Source organism: Notamacropus eugenii, chromosome 2 (assembly GCF_028372415.1).
Source record: "Notamacropus eugenii isolate mMacEug1 chromosome 2, mMacEug1.pri_v2, whole genome shotgun sequence".
NCBI classification, from domain to species: domain Eukaryota; kingdom Metazoa; phylum Chordata; class Mammalia; order Diprotodontia; family Macropodidae; genus Notamacropus; species Notamacropus eugenii.
The window spans coordinates 279,851,147-279,869,500 of NC_092873.1; the positions used below are offsets into that span (position 1 = coordinate 279,851,147).

The following is an 18,354-nucleotide window of genomic DNA, read 5'->3' on the forward strand; positions in this document are numbered from 1 at the left end:
GTCTGCTTGTTTGGATATCTATTTTTATTCATAATTTCTGGGTAGTATTATAAAGTGTGTAGAGAATCATCCTCAGAGCCAAAAGACCCAAGTACGTTGTTCTACGTCAGACACATACAGGCTGGGTGATTCTAGGAAACTCACTTAGCCTCTCATTTCTCTAGGCAACTCTCTAAGACTGAGTTAAAGAGAAAATGTCAACATACATTAGGAGAGGGAGTTGCCACATTAGTTTCTTATATCAATGAAATCACAATTCCAATCTTTTTCTTTATGTCTGTGTTGTAGTGATTGTGTCTTGTTTTCTATTAAATTCTGTATGAGGTCCAACATATTACACTGTCTTTCATAAATAAATCAGAATGTATTTGTATCCATAATCCATAATAATAAGCCATAGTCGAAAAAAGGTTTTCTTCCCTTTAGAATACACATGCATAATGTCCAGGCTACAACCAATGCTGGCCAAGTTGGACATCACTTCATAGCAGATTTGAGAGGCACAGGAAGGCCTCACATGTTCCCCTCCCTCAACACTTCCTCTCCTAGGTGACACTGATGCTCTCATTCCTATATACCTGGCCACATCTTATTCTACTTCATTTGCATACTCTACATTCCACTAAAATGAATTATTGTTCCAAGATTTGGTCCTGTCTTCTTTATTTGCACATTATGTAGGCTGTCCTTGCTTGCCAAGAATATGTTGTTTCCAAATATCCATCTCTTGAAATAATTCAACTCCTTAAAGGCCCAAATCCGCTGGTTTTTATTTATCCCTTCCAATGAAAAGTTCCCTCTTCTTTCTCATGTTTAGTTACCATAATGCTTTTTTATCTAGAGATTCTCTATATTTTGTCTTGGATTATCCCAATTTGTGAATGTATCCTTTACATCTCTCATTAAATAATAAACTCCATGAAGGCAGAGACTGTTCTTTTTCTATGTTTCTATTCCTAGAAGCTGGTATAATGTACTATGTATTTAATAATGCTTGTTGAATTGACCTAAAACATCTGGTATATAAATTTAAATGATGGAGAAATCTTGACAAATCTTATGTGGTTCAGAGGGTTGTAGTATAAAACAAGAAGGTCAGGCCTTGACATTGAGACAACTTAGATATAGAGTAAAGAGAAATATAATTCATGCGATTCACTAATTGGTCATATATAGTTGTCCTTCAGATCTGATGAATTCAACTTAATGACATGGGGAGTTGCTTGCATATTTATAAAATCAAAATTTAATTAAAATACTACTTAGTAATTCGTTACCTTCAACAAGCAATTTGGAAGTCTGGACAATTCTTGCGACACAAAATTTGCATTTGCATACTAACCTTCTCTCCAGCTTGACCAGGACCACCAGGGTCCCCCGTTGGACCTGCTCTCCCTTTGGGACCTTCAGGGCCATCTTCTCCTCTAGGGCCCACTTGTCCAACTTCTCCCTGAAAACAAAAAGGTAAAAGTATAATAAATGAGAAAACAATTAGCTAGTGAATGAAAGGTATGAAAATGCAATTAAGTATTATGCTAATTAATTGCTTAAAAAACTTGTATATTTATGTATACATACTTTGGTACTGAAAAATGAGTTGGAAATTCAGAGTATTAAACAAGATGAATGCAAATGAACATAGGATTCTACTAAAGTAGCGGGAACCACTTGTCATTATAGTTTAAACTAAATGAATCTTTAAATCTAATCTGCAGATATGGAAGAGGAAAGAAAGCTATTGGGTTTAGTGACTATTCAGTGCCTAGTCTTAGTGAAATAGAAAAGTCATAAACAGGAAATTCATAGCATATAATGTTGTAATATGATATACGCTAGATAATATCACTGGAAGGGACCTTAGAAGCCAAAGAATCCTTCTCCCTCATTTTACTGATGAAGCAGACAAAAGTTAAATGACTCACCCAGGGTCATGCAGCTAGCAAATATCTTAGGCAGGATTTCAGCTCAGGAATTCCTGACTCCAAATCCAGCACTCTATCTACCATGATATCTAGCAGCCAAAAGTCTTGTGTTTTAGTTCCAGAATGGAGACAAAGGTAATGGCTTCTGCTTGGAGCACAAATCTTTACTTTGCTTTTCAAAACAAAAGCGACAACTCCCCTCCCTACTTAAAAAAAGAGTCTATTTAGCCTTTATCATATTAGTTAGGAACTACTTATATAAGTTAGGAAATTCTATTTTTCTCATTACAAAATTTAAATTGGTGAAGAAGTTGACTCATATTTCTGAATTTGATGGACCCCTTTCACCAAAAGGGTCGACTATTGGTCTAGGCTACAAAGACTACCTTCTAGAGAAAGTCAAGTGTATGATTCCTGGAGCCCACATGAGGCAAAATAAGGCCAAATGCTGCTGCTTTGATTCACATACATGCCAAAAAATGTCACAGAGTCCAGTAATTGCTTTTCTGAAATGCACTATTTGGAATGGACTCCTCATTTGTTCCCATTAAAAAAAATATGCCCAAATACCTCAACTTGGTAGACATATGTAACTACTTATCCCTGAATATATTTTTATAGTATAAAATGCTATCATATGGCATGGAACTTTTTAGCTAAAAATAATAACCCAAAGAAAATGGATTTCCAATTACTCTACAAAAAATAAAAATAAAGATCACAAAATATAAAAAATCTGTGTAAGTGTGTGTACTAATAACTCAAATGTCTCCATTTCCAGTTTTCTTGGCATATTTAAGAGAGATGATATTTTTCACTTATATGTACTATAATAAAATTTCTTTTTTACTCACTCTGTCACCTTTAAGACCCATGTCTCCTTTAAATCCAGGGAAACCATCTTCACCCTAAACAAAAGATAAGCAATATATATCTATTTAATCATGTCAACATCTTTCTACAAATGGTTAAATGTTAAATATGCTAAATTACTTTATATCAATCATGTTAAACATTCATATAGATAGTCACTTTTACAATTGAAAAGACAAAAAATTCTGATAAGGAAAATGTTTCTTAGATTTGTTTAGGACCTTAAAAATCATCTAGTCTAATTCATTAACTTACACATGGAGGGGGCGGAAATTAGCAAGTCCCTTAACTATAATATATAGAAATGGTAGTTATTTAGCTTTAGTTCAAATGTTGCCAGGAAAGAGAAAGCTGATCCTTCATTGGCTAACTATAATTATTGGATTTTTTTCCTTAGATCAAGTGTAACTTTGCCTTTTTTCAATATTTCACTTATCATTTCTAATTCTATCCTTTGGACCCAAACAAAATAAATCAGATTTCTCCTTTATTTGTCAACTCTTGAAATGCTTTTAGTGGGCTATCCTTTCCTGCTGCCTTCTTCCTCACTCTCATCTTTTCTACTCCAATCTAAACATCTCGTCACCCCAAATGACCTCCACATGTATAGTCTTCACCATATTTGATACCTTCCTCTTGCCTCTCTCTAGCTTATCAAAGTCCATCTCAAAAGTTCATGCCCTAAACTGAACATAGATATGATATCCCTAAAAACTATAAAGATGAATTTGGTTATGAGACTTGTAACTTCAGACTCAAGCATATATTTTTGATGCTTTAATAGTTAGAATATCCAGATCACAACTTTGAATCCATAGTCTCCAAATCCATTCTGTACTCTAGTTGGAAGGATTGAATTCTATTTATGACTGAATTCTGCATGTGCTAATGAATCGACCAGCTCTATGGTTCAGTTAACAGAATTGTTCAGACGCTGCCACATTATTGAGTCAATTGCTATTATACTAGATCAGAGATGTCAAACATGTGCATCGTGGGCCACATGTGACCCACAACACTATTAAATGTAGTCTGAACTAGATTAAAATATAATTGGGAAATATTTGACAAAATAAATAAAAATATAATAAGCCAGATATAATATTACATTTTGAAACTAAGTCAATATGCAGCCTATAGAGATCCTTGTATGGTTTATTAGCCTTTGTTTCCACTTGAATTTAACAACACTGTACTGGAGCCATGTATAAGAAGATAACTAATTCAGACATACAAGGACTACTTTCTTTGAATATTTCTATGCTTATTAACGCTCACAGGGATCCAACAGTCAAATTACATTTTGATTTGAATCCCACTTCAAAGAGCAGTAATTTTGTATATCGGACAATAAATTGAAGGTTTCTTCCTTCATTCTTAAATTTTCAAGACAGATAATGAATAAATACTTAATTTCTTTCTAACAGGAGTATTGAAAGCAGGCTTTGGGAGAGACAGAATAATCTCAGTGCAATTTGGTAATGACAGATGTGTGAAAGCTCAAAATGATCACTTAATTTCCTATTGGCTAATTTCTTCATTGTTTTTCCCCAAAGCATAACACTGTGATTACATCCTTGCCATGTTTGAAAGAAGATTTTATTTTTTAAGACACAATTAGTAACCGTTTTAGTTTTGCTTTTTAAACATAGGTATATCCATAAAGAGAAGCCTATCAATGGAATTTTAACTTCATAAAACTTGTTTTTTCAATGCCTCATCATTAAGACAAAGTAAATTAGGTTATAGTTATGGATATTCTTGCAGAGATAAGCAAGTCATGCAGTACATGTGAAGTATAAATGATGGACATCTAGTGAAAAATCCATGGTAATGGATATCCCATTTGGTTCCCAGGGTCCATCAATAAGATAGAAGGAGAACTTATCAAATGACAAAGGCAATGGTTCCACAGGATTTCATAGCTGTGGATAAAGTATGATTTGCATCTTGAGAGGAATACCCACATTGGTCACAAAGCTATTGATATCATAGATCTGTTGTGGTACATGAGTTCTGCAATGTCAGTTTTTGATACAGTAATGCTGTCAATAAATGCAGCTGTTGACCCTCCCTCCCCCCCACACAAATAGATTCGAATTTATCAAATGAAGTAGATGGAAGCAATGCTGTTTGAGGTCTAGAGACTGTACATGAGACTAGAAACTTTATTTCAGTCCTAATTCTGTTTATTTCCACAGCACATGGATTACAGTTGAATCATGTTACACTTGGAAAGTAACAGAAATCGATTTTACCTTCTCATTTTATAGATAGGAAATTGAGGTTTATCATGTTTAGGAAGGAATTGACAATACAGAGTTTTCCAGAGGCATGTGATCAGGATCTGCTCACTCTGGTATAAGAGACAGAATACCAGACTTGAAGTCAGAAAGCTGAGTTCAAATTCTGCCTCTGACACTTAGTAGCCATAGGACTCTAGGCAAGTCATTTTCCCTCTCTTAGCCTCAATTTCCTCATTCCGTATTGACAATGCAGATAATAATAGCATCTGCTCACAGAGTTGTGGCATTCAAATGGGATGTTACATATAAAATACTTTGCAAATTTAAAGCATTATATAAATGTTAGTTATTATTATTATTATCTCAAGCCCCAAAGTGATGATCATGTACTGAAAACTGAAAACTAGATTTTGAGTCACAGGACAAGGTTCAAATCCTTTGGTATTTCCCAGGATTTGGGGAAAGTCAATGAACATCTCTGGATCACATTTTGCTCATCTCTAAAATAAGGACAGACTAGATAATTCATAAAGTCTCTTCTCACTCTCAGTCCTATGAATGATAAAAGCCCTGGACAAGATTTAAGGTAAGGAACTCTTATAAAAGCTATCTTCAAACATCTTTCTTTTGCACAGGTTGCCTCTCATACCTGGAATATTCTCCCTCTTCACAACTTTCTCTAAAAATTCCAGCTTCCTTCAAGACTCAGTTGATGTAGCATCTCCTCTAGGAAACCTTTCCTGATATCCTTTGTGGTTAATATTCTATTCTTTCCCAAATATTATCATATATACATTTTTCTGTTTGTATATTATATACTCCCAATTGAATGGAATTTCCTTAAGTGACACTTCTTTTGTTTGTGTACTTTTTGTTTTGTTTTGTATCCTCAGCACCTAGCAGTATCCCACATATTGGAGGCATTTTATAAATATGTGTGGATTGGACTATGTTGGACTGAACCATTGGAATTCCCAGGAGATACGGAGGAAATAAAAAAGACGTCATTAGGAATGTCCCAAGAGTGAGTAAATCTCCTTTTACGACGTCTTAGCAAGAGGATGAATGATTACTTATTGGGACATTTATACTTGACAGATTCATGCTTGAAATGGGGACTGTATAAGGTGACAAATAAAATTCCCTCTATATGTACAATTCTACAAAATGTCAAGTAATTCCCCCCCTAAATTTTTCTTTTAGAATGATTCTTCTCACGTGTTCCTCTTTCTATGCATTTTTCTCCTGCTGGTTGCTTACAACATTTGTCTCTGAAATGATTCCCCAGAAATTCCCTACCTCCTCCTCACCCCTTCAAATTGTCAGTTACCATTGCTTCACCAGGAAAAAAAAAGGAAAAAATTCTTTACCAGGTGCTGCTTTTATTTATACTCACAGCCAATAGAAATTCTAAGCACTTGAGATTTTCTACCACAGACAAATAACAGTTAATGAACTGGTTGTTGAATACTGCTTGTCTAATTGCTACACTTAAGTAGTTGGCCTCAGAATTGACAATATATGCTGACAGGGTCACTGTACGTATCAGAATGCATTTGATATTATTATCAGAAGATCCACATCTATTCAAAACATATTCCTGTTTTGCGGAATAGTAAATACCAAAATGTCTATACTAAACTTTCAAAACTTAGCAAGCAATGTAAAGTTTGTTGTTTTTTTTCCCTTATAAAAATGAAACAAAATGGATAAAGCTCTCCTCACTTATACTGTTCTTTGATTCATGCCAAACTTATTCAAGATGCTTTTGAAAACATTATGGTAGTTAGGCCTGATTTCTATTATTTGAAAGTGTTATTTGTGTTTGGGTGAAGGTGGAGGCAGTAGGGGAAGGGGACACTGCCAAGAGTGTACATTTCTCTGTTTATTCAAATGAATGAAAGAATAATTACAGTTGGCAAATGAATACTCATACCATTCTGAAGTTGTGTTAATAAATGGTCCCAATGGATTATGGATGAGTGAAAAAGAAATCATCTTGAATAACTACTAGGTTATTCATATCCAGAATTCTTTAGTTATTCATGCCTTTGTAGGCAACGTGGCTTAGGAGTATTTTCGTGCCTAACAATTTCTCACTTAAATAAGTGGGTTTATACACCATTTTTCATAGCCCATAAGGCAAACACATTAGGATTTCTTTCCTTCATGATCAGAAATATTTATGTGGCTGACTTTCAACTTATAACAGTAAACATATGTGAGGGAAATTGACCAAAAATTCACGTCCATGAAATTTTTTCCTACCTGGCCCCCAAATATTAACTGCTTTTTTATTTTCTCAAATGTATGCAATTTTCTTAGGAAAGACAAGCTGAGGTAGGGTTGGGGGTAGAGATAAGACTGCTACTTACTATAAGCAATATCGTATTGTATAATAGAAACTTTAGTCCCATAATACTGTTTCTAGATCAACAAATTGCATATCTTTTAGCATGTCTGATACTGAGGAGGGTAGAATATAAGAAAAAAAAAATCTGTTTATGGAATGCTTAATTAAATCCCTGAGCCTTATATTTGAATAACTAAATTATTCTTGCTATGCAAGTGGGCACTCAAAGGGAATCAACAACACAGATTAGTTTTTCCCACCTGAACTAGATCCTTTCCCCCCCCCCCAAAGACTATCTATATAATTACAAGCATTCAAGTGCAAAGTCTAAAAATCAGCTAATGACTCACATACTGAGATGCTTGTCAGAAAAAGCCAGTTAGAGGAAATCATCAACTGATTCACATTTTTTTCTAACACAATACTAAACAGTAATGTAAATGGCTGTCTCTAAATCTGAAAACACATCTCCCTTAAAACTTTTGATTTGTAAGCATGTAACAAATTATACAGCATTGAACAAACCTACACTAAATTATCTTTAAAGTTGCTAAAGACATTATCTGACTGGACAAGACATGAAGATGATGGAGATATAATGCTTTTGAAGACAGAAAGTCCTATATAAATGTGAGTGATCTCCAACATTTTCACTGTTATCTCACTCTTATCTTTTCTGATTCAATCTATGCTAGAAACAACCCTGGGATAAGCTATTATTCTGCAATTATTGCTGTTCATTTGATGATTTTTGGACTAATTGAAGGTAGATTAAATGACATTGGTAACTGAGCAGAAGGACTCAAGTTCATCTTCTGTAGACTCATTGAAAACATCCTTGGCCCATAAACATTCAGCAGACAGGATTTTGAAGACCGTTAATTCAACAAATATTTCTATGTATTTTTAACCTCCTCATAATATGATCTTGGTCATTCAATAAATATTTATTAAGGACCTACAGTGCTAAGCACTGGCAATATAAAGAAAGGCAAAAGATAATCCTTGTTCTCAAAAGCTTTCACCATTATACAGGTTGGCCTTGGAAGACAGACTCAGTTCTATTTAGGAGTGATGATGGTGTATATAAGGGTAAGCAGAACCATAGCAGAATTAAACTACTTGCTTCACAATCTCTTGCACAGAGGTTGGTAATTAATTCAATATCTAACATGAGGCATGGGACAGAATTTCCCTTGTTGACAAGAGAAGGTAAGCAAATGAATCACCGTATAACATCAAGTGTTTCAAAGGTCCTTCATACCTGTCTTCTTGGTATCTAGCCTCCAGGTCATCTAAACCAGATGACATTCTGAGTCTAGACCCCAACCCTATTCTACTTTGTAACTAATGGTGACCTCATCAAGTCCAATGGGTACATTATTTCCATGCAGATGACTCCCAAAATTACATATGCATCCTTCATCTCAGTCCTAAAGTCTAAGCTTCTACCACCAATTAACAGCTGAACATATGCTCTTATATATTCTATTTGAAACCCAAACATATGCTCTTATATATTCTATTTGAAACCCAAGGAGGGCAGCTTCTCTCTTTTGGTTAAGGGCACTTCTGTCTTTCTAGATACCCAGGTGCACAAGCTCAGGGTCAACTTCAATAGTTCAGGCCATTTCCAGTCTTCTTACAGTTTATTTCCCTCCATCTATTATACAAACCAGTTTTACTGGCCTACTTGCTATACTTCATAGACAATACACAATCTCCCAACTTAGCATTTTCCTTATTTGTTCCCTATTACTGGAATGTTCTCTCTCCTCATTTTTACCTCCTGGACCCCAAGCAGTATTTAAGACCAAGCTCAACTCTTACCTTCTTTTAGGTTTTTCCTAATAATTTCCAGCATTCCAGCTTCCCCCACCACTAGTGCCTTTCACCTGAGATTATCTTCCATTTACACTGTGCATATCTTGTATATACATAGATATATACATAGAGGTCTCCTCCATTAGAATGGGAGCTCCATGAGGTCAAGGACTGTTTTTGCCTTTCTTTGCATCCACAACTCTTAGCACAGTAATAGGCACAAAATAAGAAGTCAACGAATGCTTCTTGACTAACTCCATTCTCTCTCAACCATGCATTCAATCAGTTGCCAATTCTTGTCAATTCTGCCTCTACCACATCTGTCATATCATACCTTTTCTCTATACTTACAGTGTAGCCACCTTAGTTCAGGGTTTCATCAATCTTTCTCCTAGCCAGATAATTTGTCTCCCTTTATACAGACCTTTAACTATCTGATTCATTCTTCAAAGGCTATCAAATTGATATTTCTAAGTCCTAGGTTTGACTATGTCAGTTCCCTGATCCAGACATTTCAGTGGCTCCCTAAGACCCCTAGGATAAATTATAAAGTTTTGTTTGGCCTTTATAGTCCCTCAGAATAAGGCTCCAATCCATTCTCTTCCTCATTTCTAGGAAGTTCTCTTTTTTCATGGTCATCTCTTGGAATCCCTAACTCTATTTTAGGTTTAAGACAGGTGTCACTTCCTGATCTCTGCCCTCACAAGTTGTTAGGTCTTCTCCAATCTTCTTGCAATTATTTTCTATTATTTTGCTGTGCATATATTATTCTCCCCAATAGAATAAGTCTTTTGGAAGCAGAGAATGTTTCATTCTTATTTCCATATCCCCAGTGTCTGGCACATAACAGGGGGTTCAAAAATTCGTGCTGAATTAAACTGAATCTCTCTTACTCAATCTACTCATTTAAGCCTGACATGGGAGCACTATCTCTATAAGAATAAAAAAAGGTATTTTCTTTCTTTCAGATTATATGACAGGAAAGGTGGGAAAGAACCACTGGAATGAAATTAACAATTTGAATGACTTAGACCTGAAAAATACACACACACACACACACACACACACACACAGAGTTTTGTCCTTTCCTAAAGCCTATATGCTACTGTGAATCAGGCAGATAAACCTGGATTCTCAAATGCTATTGCAGTGAAGCCCAAAATCTGCCAGTTTTTGTCAAGTGAGAATGACTTCTAAAATGGTCCAGTGAAGAACTAGCTTCATTCACCTTCATCTGACAAGATACTCCATCTCTCAGCTAGGGCACTTTCTCTGGGTTGTCTTTCATGTTCTTTTTTCTCATCTCCACTCCCCTGGCTTCCCTCAGTTTGTTCAAGCATCAGCTAAAATATCACTTTGTACAGGAAGCATCCACCCCCTCTTAACTCTAATGCCTTCCCTATGTTAATTATGACAATTTATGTTGCATAGAGCTTTTATTGCGCATACTTGTTTGTTTGTTGACTCCCTCACTAGACTGAGAGCTCCTCAAGCGCAAATCTGTCTTTTGCCTTTCTTTGTATCCCCAGTGCTTAGCACAGTGCCTGGTGTATAGTAGAAGCTTAATAAATGCCTACAGATGGTATGACTGTAATCCGAGGACATCCTTAGTTAAATTCAGGGAGGCATCACTATATGGTTAGCCATCAAGTACTGGCAGAGTACTGTATACAAGCAGCAGCTATTTTTTATTATAACAATCAATAAAAAAAACCATATATTAAGACACAGAAGGGTTGCAATATGCATCAGAAAGCACCCATACACATGAAACTACCAACCTGTAGACCCAAGTAAATAATATTAGGTTCACTACTAAAATTCTGATACATTACTGGTTGAGCTTTTTTCAGGAAAATCCTTTAGGTTATTTAACTGCAGGCACTTCAACATCATCTCTGGAATCAATAAAAACTCAAATTTTAAAATTTGATGCCTTTCAAAAAATGCAAATAGGTGGAAATCTTGGGTTTTTTACACTGCTTTTAATTTTACCACTAAGAGTCCTGAAGTAAATGGATAGATAGATAATGGTCTTCCTAGAATCTAGGTCTGGGGGAAATTTAGAAGATTTTCTAGTCCAAACCCCTCATTTATAAGTGAAGGAAATGAAGTTGAGACATGATGTGACTGACGCAAGATCATAAAACTAGTGAGGACAGTGACAGGGTTTAAACACCAGTCTTCTGACTCCGAATGCCAAGATAATTTCACAATACATTTTCATCCACAAGAAAATATTAAGAGTATACTATCCACCAGGCACTGTAACAGGAAATGGGCATACAGTGCCAAAAAGGAAACAGTCCTGGACCTCAAGAAGCTTTCATGCTACAGAGAGACAACACACACATAAATACATGCAAGCAGGCATAGAAAATACATAATTTTGCTACCAAAAATATTTTTTCTCAGTAATTATAGTCTCATAAAATAATTTGTCAAAGAATTCTTAAGCATTCAGCTTAAAGATTGGTGTATAGAAATGTTATATAGATATTCATATTAGCAAATGGATAAATGTTTGCTGAAAAAAATATTTAGCGCATGATGCAATGCTAGGTACTGCAAGCAAAGTAAAGACAAAAAAGACTCAGTACCTTGCTCAGGGACCTTAAAATATTGTAGTTGTAATAACCTAGAGATACTCAGTGATGGGAAGGTCTAGGAGAGGGATATGTAAAAACTGACTGGGAGGAACATGAAGGTTATATTCAAAGGGAGTATTTGAGATGGGTCTTAAAGAACGTGAAGAATTTAACAAAGATATGCAAAAGATGACATGTGATTTTTGAACTGAGAAAATCTCTTTGTCAGTTATTCTGGACACTGCAATCTCCTTCAGTGAAAAATGTCAATCATGCTCAGGAACCAAATATGTTTGTGAGGGACAGGTAAAAGTTAGGATGAGGATTAGGTACAGATTTCTCCCTCATATGATTTAAGCTCTTAGACATAACCAATTGATAAATAAATAGAGATTAGGGTGTTTATATTTTAGCCAAGAGAGATAAGCTCAACTCCATATTGAAATAATATAAAACACAAAAAGTCAAAACTTACCTTTTCACCTTTAGAGCCCTTAAGACCTCTTACACCATCAGCACCCTATGTAATAAATTAGATAGATTAAATAAAAATGGGATTTTCATAATTAAATTAGGCAGTTAGAAGAGTATTTAATACTTACCTTCACACCACGGGGTCCAGGATAACCAATGGGACCCTGTGGACCAGGAGGCCCCTGAAAAAGAGTGGATAAATTGAAAATAAGATTTATTTGTTAAATCCCAAAGGGTTCATTTTGCAAATAAGTTTTTAAAAAGTGATATAGGTTTTTTTTACACTGAACTTCAAAAAACATCCCCTGCAGTACATTTTCAATTTATAAAGAATATTTAGACAGGTATCATATAGGGTCTAAATGGACACAGTTACAATTGACTGCATACACAAACCAGTTACTTAGTTGTTTTCAGATATGATAAAATTATAATTTAAAGCAATATCCATATCAGATTCCTGGGTGGTAAACACACTTAAATAGTTTAGGATTTTGTATATCACAGATATAATCAAGGAGATGTAGGGGAGACAAGGATGTGATGTATTGCTGGGAAAAAAAGAGATTAAAGTCAAGAACCATTAAGTCTGGTCTAGTCAACAAAACTATTCTTATTTTCATAAAACAGTGGAACTAACTGAGATGAGGTTAAAAATCTCCTTACCATAATCTTACAAGGCTCTTTTCAATTTAAGGAAGTAGAGCCCTGTTTCACTTCAACTGGTGATAGATATGAGACCTAAGAATTAAAATAGTTTTTTGGCCACAAGTTAAGTGACAAAGAAGCAAAGCACTTAGAACAGTTTTAAGAAGAAACCAAAGAGTAAATCTGACATAAAGTTAGGGTGAAGTCTATATAAGAAGAAATGAATTGGAGAGCCATTGGCCGAGAAAACTGCTTGAGAACTATATAGCTATTGATGGAGAATGGCCTTTGCAGTGGACTGGAGCCCTCCCTATATGGGAGAGGCTTAGTTATCATAACCCGTGAATGGGGGAGAGAATTGCAGACCCAGAGGATAGCTCTTCATCTAACGACTATAGCTGAGGCATAGCAGAAGACTGGAAGGAGTAAAACAATGAAGGTTTAAAGCTCCCTCCCTTCAGAGAAGAGGCTAATTAATCAATATACTCCTTAGTGCATAGTGATGGTAGACAGTGGATAGTGATTAGACTCACTAATCAAAGTACTCTTTAGTGGATAGTGAAAAACAGAACTATAGTCCTCCATTCAGGAGAAAGGCTTACTAACCATAATATCTCTAATTCAGGGATTTTTAACCTGGGGTTTGAACTTAATTTATTTTTTGATTCATTGTATTTCAATGTAATTGACTTACTTTGCAATCTTGCATTTTTTAAAAAGTATTTTAAAACATTATCCTAAGAAGGGGTTACCAGCATCTTCATAAGACTGTCAAACGGTCCAGAAATCATGTTCTAGTGAATCGTAGGATAGGACTTTGGAGATCTAACAAATACAACACCCTCATTTATCCCTAAGGAAACTAATACCCAAGGAGATTAGGAGATTTACCCAGAGTCAAAAATTACATTTAAATGATTTAAACTATGATCAAAGAGATGTTGATTTTCTATGTAGAATTGTGCCAATATCAGATCTAAGGAATCATATCTGTATTGTGTGGGTTCTAGATTCTATAACAGATCTAGGATTTTAGAAACTGATAATTTTTTAGTAATGTTGTGGAACCAATAGTTCTCAATAAAGATGATTTTTTTCTTGGTTATTTTGATCCAAACTCAGATCAGTGTTGAATGTTTTTTTTTTCTACTTAGACACGCTAATCCAATACAAGTATACAGGATTATTCTTACATGACAAAAAAAAGAAAACCTAAAAGAAAATTTTGAATTAAAATTTGAACCTGATTCCATCATTCACAGTTTGATTAGAAACCTTTTCATTGAAATTATTTTGTAATTTCAATGGCACGTTTTGAAGTTCCTCATCATGTGTCACATGTGCTTTTAAATCCTTGTCTAGGCCTGCCCTCCAGGAGTGAGTCAGGATTTAAAAAGCATAAGCTACCAAATTGGAACACACAGGTTATCTAACTAAACCATATGCCAGTTTATTATATCCTGAGGTAACTGAAATAAACATAAATAAAGCCAATGCTGTCTAAAAATTAAAAGGCTAGCAAAATTGCTCAGATGCAAATCAATAAATACATCTGTCAGGACACGCATGAGTTGAATAGGTTTACTTTCTAGTATTCATATTAATAACTAACAGTTTTGAAAGAACAAGTACATTACATGGTTCACAAACTTGGAAGCATTTTCTTACATAAAGAAAGTGAACACGAGGTTTATGCTTTGAAACATACCAGAGCACCTTTTTCTCCAGATTGGCCTTCTTTGCCAGGATGACCCTGAATAAAAGAAAAATGTACAATCATTAGATGAGACATCAATGACTTTAAAAACCACAACCATGAAAAATCATTTCTTTTGAGTTTGAGGCTTTCAGGGGTTTTTTTTGTCTTTGTTTAGAAATTGAACTAACTTTTAGAACTATTGAAATGTTAAATTATTCTGAAGAATTTCATATTTCTACATGAAGGTAGTATACATGATTTTAAGCAAAACTGAAAACAAAATGTATGAAAATATTAGTAATTATAATAGGGTTAGGAATGACAGACTAATCAATATAATATACAATGAGATTATGCATTTAAAGGAATACTGAAAGGGAAGATCTATTTCAATTAAAACAATTTGATATCAACCTGAATATATTTTCTATAAATTTGAGTTTTTTTTCCAGTAAGTTTGTAGAGTGTAGACATAGTGAGGGACCTTGAAAACACATCATTTTTTTAAACTGGAAATGTAACCAATTCTTAAATACTGATTATTTGACAAGTGATAAAATAACCAATAATCATACATGCTATCTTATCCAGCAATTAATACTATGTTAGTTATGTGGTTGGGTGAAAAGACAGGACAGTCAGATAGTGTAAGCAAAAGACATGCAAAGGACAGCCCACGTATTCCTCTTGGTATGTATGCATTCACAGTCAACATATTAGAGGGGCCCCTCTGTGGAAAATTTATAAAAGGATATTGACAATAGGCAGAGATCTATACTAGTGAAGAAAGTGCCCAACCAAATAGGAACAAGTATAAAAGTAATTACTGTTAGTGATCAAATTTTGAAAATTAGTGATGTGCAAAAACAGTAAATTCTTGATTTTCCATGGTGATTGAGATGGTGTGCTTTTAGTGTGTAGGAGTCTGCTTGAAGGCTTTATGACACAGTGGGCAATATGAAGAAGTAGAATGAATGGACTCATCTTCAAGAAAATTGCACTTCCATTGAGAAATAAAACATTTCATCAAAAAGTAAATTATAATAAAAAAGTCAAAAATCTTTTCAATCCTTCAATAGTCAAACAATAGAGAGAATACAATAATTTTACAGATGCATAATTAATTAGGCAGTGAATGTCATCAACTAGCATAAGTCCAGAGGGAAAAATCTCCATTCAACAGAGTAGTGTGGGAAGCTTCATAGTGAAGGACAGTCATTGTAGTTTCTAAAATGGATAAGATTAAGCTAGGCAGAAAACATGGGGAAGTGCATTCAAGGATAGATGTTGGGAAAAATCTAGTTTGGCCAAAGCAGGAAATTCCTATAAAAGACAAATAGAACATAAAGCTAAAAAAGAAGTTAGAAGACAGATTATGGATAGTCTTAAATAACCAACAGAACACCATTGATTTAAGCAGAATAGGGTTATGATAGTGTTATTTTAGAATATTAGTTTTAGCTTGTTACTAGGTTGAAAATGAAACCTTGTAACAAGATATGTTAGCTATAAATTTGAGCAGTCTAAATACAGAGAAATTCAAAAAGACATTTAGTGTTACTTACAGGAGGCCCATCAGCACCAGCAAGTCCAGCAAGACCAGGTTTTCCCTGTGGACCCTAATTAAAAACCAAAAAAAGATAATTTTATAAGAAAATAATACTCACTGAGCATGCTGCAAATGCATGTATATAGTATATACTGATAATATCAAAAAATGACAAAATTTTTATGATAAGTCAACAAGTACTAAGCGGTTATCAACATTGCTGCAAATATTCAAATTAATCAAAAAGATATTTGAGTGAAGGAACTTGATAAAAGTTTTGAAGAAGGAAAAGAGGATGAAAAGGTAACATCAAAATTCAGCAAGAAAAACAGTATCTTACTTTATATATTCTACCTATGTCATTTTCCCCCTCTCCCTCCCTTCTCTCTCCTTCCTTTCTCCTTTCCTCCCTTGCTCCTTTTCTTCCTCCCTTCCCTGCTTCCTTCCCCCTCTTCTTTCTTTCTTTTCCTCCCTCCCTTCCTTCATTGTAGGTGGTAGGGGGAAATAAAGAGAAGTAAAATATAATTTATAATGGCAAAAACCAAAAATAAAAAAAAATCTCTGGACATGTCTAATACCTTTTAGTAGGAAACGAAAAGGAATGGGACTAGACCTAGAACTTCCTGGGGCAGGGCTGAGATTTGTACTAGATGTCATAGATCCAACAGGAAGATGTGGGGATTGCTGGTGGCACCCTCACCCTTAGTCAATGTCCTCCATCCACCTAGATGGACAGGTTGAGGAACCTGGCCAGGATGATGATGGGGAAGATGTCACCTTCCTTACACTTGAGCTCTTACCCCTTCTTATCAAACTTTCTAACTGTCAGTCCACTTTCAATGAAATTTTCAAAAATTGCAAAACTTGCTCATCTGCTTCAGATAGCTGGAGGTGAGTAGCTACAGGTACACTATCAGGTAAGATAAATTACATTGTTTAGGCATTGCAGAAGGCCAGCAACTGAGTCAACGGGGTATACATTTCCCTGTTTTATCAAGTCCTTGAATATAGTATGGAAATCTTCAACTGTGAACTCAGTAAAGCCCTGGGACACTGGTTCTTCTTTGTCCATGACAGGTAACTTTGAGTCTTTGTAGTTGCTTTTTCTCTTCAAGTAGCGCCTCTAGGAACGCAAATTCTCAGTAAAAGTAGCTGTTATTAGACCTGGTCTACACTGAGTGTGTGTGAGTGTGTGTGTGCGTGTACGTATGTGTGGAGAGCTTTGATCTTCAGTTCATATATGTTGTCACTTTCACCATGCACTTTTTACTGGATAGGTAGCCCAATAGTCTTTCTGAGATGGATGAATTCTGGCGAACAAACTCCTGCTGAATTCAGTCCCGCTGACTTCATCACAAGTTCATCATTTAAATCTTTTGCAGCATTTCTGGGTCCTGCTGTTGAGGCTACTATGTCTCTATCTATAAACAGCCCTCCCCTTTTTTCCTAACAAGGAATTAAAAATAAAACTATATAATATGTATATATACATATAAAACTAAATAAGCTGATAATAAATAGAACTAAAATAATTTCCACAAATATTAATAAGAAGTATATCTTATTTAAATTCAGGATGAAAAGGCACTGGGATCATAAAGAAGTGAAGCATCACAGAAATAGAAATTTTGTTCCAACTTCTCATTTTGATTCTAAGTATGTCTTTGCTCGTTAGAGGTATTACTTCTCATGTGCAATAAATTAAGGGGGTTGCTATTTTATCTACTGTGCCAGAAATTCTCTACATCTACATAATGAAAGGTATAGTCTGTGATTAGAGCTATCCATTCTGATACTTTCTTTTGTTTCTAGAATTTTTTAATTCGTTCAGTTATGAGTTAACCTTGTGCTTTATTAATGAAATTGGTTTTGTATATACTGCTTTGGTGAGCCTCTCTTTCCACAGGCACTCTCTTCCTCCCCTAGTCCTTTCTATCTACTCATTGTTTTTTTTTTTATTTATTTCTCTTCCCTTGTCCCTTCTTCTTGGCTTAGTTAAATAATTATTAATCTCCTCCCTTTTCCAGTTTTCTTCCCTTCTAGTCAATTCTTTTTATTCTTTCTATAATCTCTCTGTGTTTCACATAGAGCAAGCTTCTGAAGAGCTGTTTCAGATTTTTTAATCTAATGTTTTTATATTACATTTTTGCATTTGTAGATTTTACTCTACCATCCCTT

At 34.9% G+C, this 18,354-nt stretch overlaps 1 protein-coding gene across 2 annotated transcripts in view; it reads right to left on the reverse strand.

Annotated features, from left to right (window-relative positions):
• The window catches only part of COL11A1 (collagen type XI alpha 1 chain), a 276,695-nt gene that overhangs the window by 133,349 nt on the left and 124,992 nt on the right, over window positions 1-18,354 (reverse strand). For both annotated transcript variants that reach the window (XM_072644156.1, XM_072644155.1), the window contains exons 25-30: window positions 16,193-16,246; window positions 14,637-14,681; window positions 12,409-12,462; window positions 12,282-12,326; window positions 2,777-2,830; window positions 1,343-1,450 (exon numbers count right to left, since the gene is read on the reverse strand). In XM_072644156.1, the coding sequence (XP_072500257.1) occupies window positions 1,343-1,450; window positions 2,777-2,830; window positions 12,282-12,326; window positions 12,409-12,462; window positions 14,637-14,681; window positions 16,193-16,246 (360 nt within the window). The remainder of the gene's footprint in view (window positions 1-1,342; window positions 1,451-2,776; window positions 2,831-12,281; window positions 12,327-12,408; window positions 12,463-14,636; window positions 14,682-16,192; window positions 16,247-18,354) is intronic.